Source organism: Ziziphus jujuba, chromosome 7, assembly GCF_031755915.1.
Source record: "Ziziphus jujuba cultivar Dongzao chromosome 7, ASM3175591v1".
Taxonomy (NCBI): domain Eukaryota; kingdom Viridiplantae; phylum Streptophyta; class Magnoliopsida; order Rosales; family Rhamnaceae; genus Ziziphus; species Ziziphus jujuba.
The window spans coordinates 10,158,876-10,167,276 of NC_083385.1; the positions used below are offsets into that span (position 1 = coordinate 10,158,876).

An 8,401-nucleotide genomic window follows, 5' to 3' on the forward strand; every position below is an offset into this window, starting at 1 on the left:
ATTTCAAAAAACCTGATAGTCACTTACCATCTATGTTAGCTATATTTCTGCACAGCTTTAACTGGCTTGTGTAATAACCTTTATAAAAATATCTGTTGGATTCTCCTTCGTGTGAATCTTTACCAATCTGAGCAATTTATGCTCTATCACATCGACATATCCAATGACAGTGAATATCATGTACTTTTTTTAGGAATGATATATTGAGTTCTTGCTCAAATTCATAGCACTTTGACTATCATAATATATCTTATAGTCCTTTTGCTTGATGCCCAGTTCATGGAGTAAACACGTTAACCATAACAGTTTCTTATGTATTTCCATTATGGAAATATACTTTGCTTCTAAGTAAATAAAGCTACACACTTTTGCAGTATTGACTACCTTGACACAGCTCCTTTAGCAAAAGTGTAAAGATAATCTGAAGTAGATTTTCTACTATCAAGATCTCCAAGCATATCTGCATTTGTATAGCTTTCTAGAACTAATCACCTATCCCGTGACACAAGTATACTTTCGATGTATCCTTAAGATATCTGAGAATCCACTTGACCACTTCCTAGTATTCCTTTCCAAAATTTGAAAGAAATATGCTCATGGTACCAATTGTATTAGCAATATCCAATCTAATACACACCATATGCGGTAGATGTAGAACTCATTGGTTACATCATGGCGTGTTCTTGCTCCAGTTTGATCTTTGCTACTTTAACTTTGACATGATTGAGGTTAGTAGGTGTGGTGAGGAGTACCTTTTTCAACAAGAGCTTTGCCTCGTTATTATTCTGCCACAACGTCAGGGGATGTGCAAGGACAAAGACACTCCTAGAGTAGTTTGCATTTTAAGGATATTACTTAGATTAGAATTTAGATTGAAGTAGCATTTATTAAGAAATGAGCGATTTATTAACGCTCTAACGTAATTAGGTTAATATCCAATTAAGTATAAAGACACCCTTTGATTAAAGATCTAAAAAAAATAATTGCAAATTTTGTCGACCCAATTTTTTTATTAATCAGAATTAAATAAAATTTTTTTGGGTGAATATAATTAAATTATTATTGGTGTTACATATGCCATCCATAAAATTTAAGATTTATTAATATCATCGCCAAGGGTTAATATACATTATTGCCTATATGATATAAGAATTGATATTATTTAAATCCAGATAATATAAATATACAATAAATTTTAAAATTGTTTTCAAATGATAATTTTATAAAAGACTATTTATAATTATTATTTGATTACATATATTTTATTATTTTTCTGAAAAAAATGATTTAAAAAAAATAATTTTAAAGAAATTTCACAATGCCTTACACAGCTTTTAAAAGCATAAAAATAAAGTATTACCAATGTTAGTATTTTTTTTTTTGTTTTTTTACTACATCAAACTTGATATAGTATTTAAATAGTTCTATTATAAATTTTTTAAATAATTATTTTTTTTCAATATAATTAAAAATCTAACAATAAACAAAATGGTTGAAAATGCCATCGTTATTTTTGTTATTATTTTCTTTTTGCTAAAATTGTTGTTATTATTTTCATGGATATATTAAATTGTATCGTACATTTTATTAAGATGTAATTGACTTTTTGAAGATGATGTTATTCCAATTCACGGTATTTAACGCATGATCTTCCCAACCATCATTGTCGGCTTCCATGGTGTAAGAGGAGCAAATTTCTGATACCTCCGGAATACTAATTTATGTTGATCCCATCCAATAGATCTCAACAGAGGTGGAGTTGATGATCGCAGAGTATTGTAGGATTTCTCATTTGCAAGAACACTGAAAATTAGGCCTTTTACCATGTCGGTCCACATTGGAGGTACCTACCAACAAATGGGGTCTATTTTGTTCATATTGTAATATATTTTTGGACAAAACATAATGACAAAACATAATGTATACATAATCATATAATATATTAGCTTATTATGTGAATTTATAATATAGCCTGTGGTTATTACACAAAAAATGAAAAAAAAAAAGAAGTTGTAATATAGCCTGTGATTATAATGTGTTTCCCAAATTTCATTAAAAAAAAAAAAATGTGTTTCTCAAAGAGAGATCCACGTGGCACGTAAATAAGGGGGGGAAAAAATTCAGCCACCTAAAATGGAAAATTCAAACTTTTAAAATTATGGGAGTGTGAATGTTGGTTTTTCAGGTTGGATTCCCATGAATCCCATCAATTAAGGCTTTGGGCTTTAAAGTCTGTATCCGGGTCCAATAGGTTCGGGTTTCAAGCCGGTCAGCGAGCGTGATTCGTTGGGCATATTGGACTGGTCCTACTAACTACATAAATGAGCCTGACTTGGAAAATGGATTTATGTATAACATCTTCAAAATCAGAACATTTTTTACATTTTAAACTAAAGATAGGTAGATTTCATTATTTGAATTTTTTTCATTTTATTATAGGAAAGAAAAAAAAAAAAAAAACACGATAAGTACGATTAATTTTCTATTTCTCAAATTACATAAGAGACCATTTCAAACTTTTATGATGTTTGATGATTTTCAAGTGATCATGCGTTTTACAATAGCTGAAGATTTTTTTTTTTTTTTTTGGGTATATTTGTTAGCTATATGCCCATATTCTTTTGCAGCTATAACATTGCATTGAATTCTTAATATTTCTTGCCATTTTGAGAAGGAAAAACTAGTGGTTGAAAAATTTTCTGATAGTTCTTTCATAACTTTATTTCATCTCTTATCTCTTTTCTTTATTTTTCTCTTGTCTTGGCATAAATAAATAGAGCATCGAATAATTTGAATGTTATTCCATGTTTAAAGCCTGTTTATATTCCCATAGGGAAAAAAAAAAAAAAAAAAAAATACTACACAAATCTGAGACTTAATTCTCCATATCGAGCAAAACTACTCACATAATTTCCTTTGAGATAAGAAAGAAGGATAAGAAAGAACCCCATTCATAAATTTTAACAAACATGATCAGCTCTATGAGAATCTAGAGGTCTTGCATTTATCTTCTGAGAAAGTTTGTACGTTCAATCAATACCGTTGTAAACCCAGGAAGCTCTAATTGTATATCTCTAATTATGAAGTCGATCGGATCAAGCAGCAACTTAAGCTACATCATGATCTTAACAAAAATACGTTGATATATATATATATATATGCAGGCCGACCCATATAATCGAACTACATATAATGACGATGATTGCAACGTTTCCTGTATATGCTCATGAACTTGACCATGAATTCTGCAATAAAAAAAGAAGCAGTAATTAATTAGCAATATTGATGCTGACTTTTGGATGTTATATTGGGTGTGGGGTTGATATATGTGTTACCTTCTAGTTTCAGTAAAGCGCTTGTTCCCGCTGGTAGTCTTTTATCCTGCTAGAACAAACTTTTGTTACTTCTACCTTCTCAACTACACAATAATAAGTAACAAGGGAGAAAACTCACATAATATGCATGCCAATAGTAAAGTTCTCTTTTTATACTACAATCAATTCCCCTTAGAAACAGTTCCACCAGCTTCTGCAGAATAGAATTGCAGCTCCATCAGAAAGCAGTGTTTTGGCAAATTATTTGGTAAATACTTATAAACAAATGCAATACCTGTAGGATCAGTTTGGGGTGAACAAAATCAGATAGAAGCTTTTGAAACCTTCCCCGGATTAAAAGCAACCTAAGAAAATCATTGATTTGAAAAAGCAAAATTCATTATTTTTTTCATCATATGACAGCCTTGATAATATTGCCTTATATCCTGATGATAACTTCCATTCTAACAGGAATAATTGGGCATATATGTCACAAAGAACCGTAGTACCTCTTGGGTGATGGATCGGATAGGATTTCTGCAGCAACTTCGGCTAGAACCTCTTCCCATCCAAGTTGAATTGGTTGGTCATCCATGAAAGGATAGCTGCATGGAAAAAGCATCCCTTTGTAAGTTGAATATAAAAGCCAATTGAAACTTTTAATACTTCATTTTGTCCAAGTCCTAACTTGTGTGCTTTGCATGTTTCAAGAGCCATGATTGCTTTTCTCAGGTTCTGTTTCGATTTAGTAGCAATCTTAGCAGCAAAGCTCATGGGGAGATCAAAGTCTTCTTTTCTTGCTATCTGAGTAAGAACTTCCATGATCTGGGAAAGCAAAGAGAAAGATAAGCTGGTCATACAATGCTATATTAATATATCGGACAGAATGAAAGAAGTTTTAAAATTGTATGCAGTGAAAGAATATAGACTCTAGAACCAATGATACTTACTTCATGAGTCACAGGAGCATCAATTTTAATGACTTTGCAACGGTTTTTTACTGATTCAATTATGTTTGAATCATCTTCGCAGCAGAGTACCAGTTTACAAGCATCTGTGTAACAGTCCAGAATCCATTTTATCAAATGTTGAATGTTCTCTGCTGCTTTGTCCACGCCATACAGGACTATTACTGTAATCAAGAAGATGGAAACATGTTAGCTTTGAGTGAATGAGGCAAACTATTCAAATGGAACATGTTTTTCAAAGAATTGGACCTTTGTAATTGGCCTTGAAATTAGCATCGCTAATCTCAGGAGTAATTTCATAGTCCTTGCTTATTTCTCTGACCAAACCCAATAATGCATAAATAGCATTTTGCTCCAAGTGTACATTGAGCTCCAAATGATAAGCACTGGATGCTATTGGAACAACCACTTCTGTTGGTCTTTGTTCCTATCAAAATAACAATAAGCAGATCCAACATTGAGTAGGGGAAGTGACTTTCTATTAATGCTTCTTCCTTGTTAAACCAACATATTGTATAGGTCACTTTGGAATAATCTCCATTTCAGATCAGTATTCAGACAATTGTGGCCTTACAAATCCAAAGTCATTTGTCCAGGAAAAAAAAAAAAAGGCTTTATCTTTCCTAACCATAATTTTGAGATTCAAGGATTAGCAAACTAAAATACAGGAAAAATTTATATGTGTTACAGGCTTACGGTATTCAATCCATACCTGAACCTGAAAATATCTCAAGTCATAAGATATCTGCAAAGCAAGACAATAAAAATTTGTCTTAGGTATTCAAGGTAAGGTCCAAGAAAGATAATTGTGAAATCCTCAATGTTTGCAAATCTGATAGCAAGAACATACATTCCGACATGCATCACCATATATTTCTCGTAGAAGTGCCATTGCCAGGGATCTTTTCCCGGAACCAGTAGGTCCTTTGAGCAAAATGTGGGGACAGGTGTCTTCGGATACCTAAAATCACAAAAGAAGATGCTTAGGAATCAACAAAGGTAATGATTATAAACGAGTCCTACTGATAAAACATGTCAACAAACACAACATAAAAATGTTAGAAATAATTAGTCACTTGGCCATGCAAATGATCCGAATTCATAGAACAACAAGGGAAAGAAAAAAGGGAAGCACAAAAATTTTTCATCTCAAAATTACTTACCAGTTGCCTGAGAAGTTGAGCTTCTTGCTTATGGCAAGTGAATCCATTCAAGGAACCAGGTTGATGCTTATCAGCCCAGAACTGATTGAGATGTTCAACAACATAGGCCTTCTGAATATAAGCAGCCTCATCAAATGCTTGACGTTTAGGTGATTTTGATCTGCTACAAGGTCCTTTCCACATACAAGCAAACCATGCATCTGATTGACTTTTTATTCTATTATCTGTGAATTTTCTCATGCTCTCAGTTGTCCTTGCACTTCCATTACTCATCCTACCACTACCAAAGCTAAGTCCACCACTGCTCTGCCTACTTATAGCAGAGCTGGAGGTCGTAGTCGTTTGCGATAAACCAATACTGGATGAAGTCACTCGAGCATTCTGTTCGAAATTGCTCGCTTCTCGACTTCTCAAATGAGATGCAGAATCTCTTTCAGAAATTATGTTGGGTTTTGGAACATAAAGACTTTCAAGACCACCATTCTTCGCTAAAACATTCTTTGGCAATGCCACAACTGAACCTTCACGAGAAAAGAAGATGTCACCTGTTGCAAAGGAATCTGTACTTTCGAAAATCGGAGAGTTACAAGCAGGAATTCTAGAAAGCTTTGCATTCGCAACCATTTCGTTAATTTCGCCGATGGAAGGTTTTTTTGCATATGGAGCAGGTTCTACTTGTTTCTGAATCACGGCTTTCGACAATGGTGCTGGTTTTGCCTCCACTTTATGCTGAATTTCCTGATAATTTCTTAGCCTTTGTCTTGGGGCAGTCACTGATCTCCGACTATAGTTTGGTTTCTTGGTCCATCTAGCGACCTCAACAAGCTGTAGCTGTTCTTCGTTATCATCCATAGCAGGCGGTCTCTGGTTCTGCTTTCTAGTTGGAATTACAATCTCATCCTCATCCAAATCATTTCCTTCTCTACCAGGTTTATGAGGTGAACGAAATCTCGTTCCAACAGATTTTGACAAAGGACTAACATTTCCAATAAATTCAGATGGAGGTGTAAGAGGTAAAGGGGAATGAACTTCATCATTATCATCTCTACTAGGCTTATACGGTGACTTGCTGTTGTACCTCCTACGAGCAGGGCTTTCTATATCGTTCTTTCTAGAAGAAGAGATATCGAGTTCAAACCTGGACGAATGCCTCCGGCTACGGTTCAAAGAGTCGGTTTTTCTCTGCAAATCAAACTCCATTAATCTTGGCCCTTCGGAAACCAAAGTATCTTCGTTCTTTCGACCATGATCATGCCATGGACTTTCTTGGAAATCCGTCTCTGTATCAGACGGTTCGTAACCACTTCGTCTGTTCTTCGACAACGTCGAAGAATAAGGATTAGAGGTTCTTCCATGCCGTGGTGACCTCTCCATTATTCACAAGAAAAAGAAAAAGAAAAAGAAAAAGAAAAACAGCTTCACTATATTTCACTTAGCAGCCAGAATTTATAGAAACCTACTTCGAAAACTGCATATACAACAGAATTTTGAGATAGAATAGAACATGAAAACGGCTTATAGAATCAAGAAAAATGAAGCAGCCATTTTTGGAAGTGGAGGAGGATGTATAAGGAAGATTCACAAGGACAAAGAATCTAAGACTTAGTAAGAGGAAATATGCGAATCGCAAGAAGTGGGGAGACTGATAATTAATAACAAAAATGGAAAATAGAAAAGAATGGGGGAATAACAAGGAGAAAGGTATTGGAGGACCATCGACGAAGAGGCAGATTCTTAAATTTGAGAATCGATGATTACGAAGAAGATGCGTCGGAAGTGACAATGAAGATGACGATGCTTCCTTTGGTTTTGGGAAGTAGTGTTCGAATTCGCCAGCTAATTTACAAGCTCTAAGTTTTCCTGTTATTTCTATGTTGGCCATCGAGGACGCTTTTTGTCTTTGTTCTCTGTCACTCTTTCTTTCCCTCGCTTGGTAAACCTGTACAAATAATAAAGTGCGCGCCTCAAGGTGCCTCTCTAGCACTTACATTAATGTCTTTTTATTTTTATTTTTTATTATTATTATTTTGTTTTAAAATCTAGCTTTCTAACTTCTCTTTCTCTTTTTTATAATTTCTAAGAAATGATAATAATAGAAAACAATTAAACCATCTCCTAAAGAAATAAATTAAGTAGATTTTTATATTACAATGTTTTCAAATGGAATATGTCTTGAATGCAAAAATATGCTGTCTATTATTTCATCCAAGTTGAAAATATGCCAATTTGACGTAATAACTAGCCCCACAAAGGATACGAACTGCAAATGTGGGGCCCAATTTATTCACACACATCAACTTTCTTTAGTGCTTGCCCTAAACTCTTGTGGTTGTAGACATCTCCCTGTAATAAAAATCACCATTAATTAATCTTTATGTCTTAATTTGCAGAGAATTTAACGAATTCAAATTAATCTTTATTTTTAATTCATTTTTGTATGCGTATACTAACTTAGGATGTCTTGCTTTGGCACCTGCCTCCACTATGAATCTTCTGATGTCACCTGTCCCTCCTATTACCAAAATCTTGCTTTTCTCTGCCATTTGTGGAAATCTATACCAAGAGAATTAATTTCAATTGAATTGGTTCTAAGGGCTCAATTTAATTTAATCTTAGGGAATAATTCACTACTTCAGACGAATAAGAATTGGGAAACCATTGAATGCAATTTATAATGATTGTGTCGTAAAGTTGGTTCTGCCGCAAGAAGAAAAACCAACGATCGTTATGTACAATTGTGTCCAACCCTAATTTATGTGAAGAATATTAATTGGTGCAGGGATCGTAGTTTGAGTTTGTAATTAAGCGGGGTTTAGGTCGTAGTCAAGTTGGCAAAGCCATGCTTGCTAAATTCCCACCACGCCTCCTGCCCAGGCTCGACACTGGCCCAAGGGACGAATTACCCGAAAAAAAAAAAAGGAAAATAGTTTGTAATTAAGCTATATTTGTTGAATAA

The 8,401-nt window shown here is 34.1% G+C and overlaps 1 protein-coding gene across 1 annotated transcript; it reads right to left on the reverse strand.

Moving 5' to 3' along the window:
- Positions 1-2,783: 2,783 nt before the first annotated feature.
- Positions 2,784-7,376, reverse strand: LOC107424672 (uncharacterized). Its single transcript, XM_016034521.4, has 11 exons — positions 5,446-7,376; positions 5,133-5,243; positions 4,995-5,027; positions 4,532-4,709; positions 4,265-4,446; positions 4,003-4,139; positions 3,824-3,919; positions 3,610-3,679; positions 3,454-3,528; positions 3,336-3,381; positions 2,784-3,245 (listed from the first exon to the last, which is right to left on the reverse strand). The coding sequence occupies exons 1-11, from the start codon at positions 6,817-6,819 to the stop codon at positions 3,184-3,186; spliced, it is 2,364 nt and encodes a 787-aa protein (XP_015890007.3). The 5' UTR covers positions 6,820-7,376; the 3' UTR covers positions 2,784-3,183.
- Between the last annotated feature and the right edge of the window lie 1,025 nt (positions 7,377-8,401).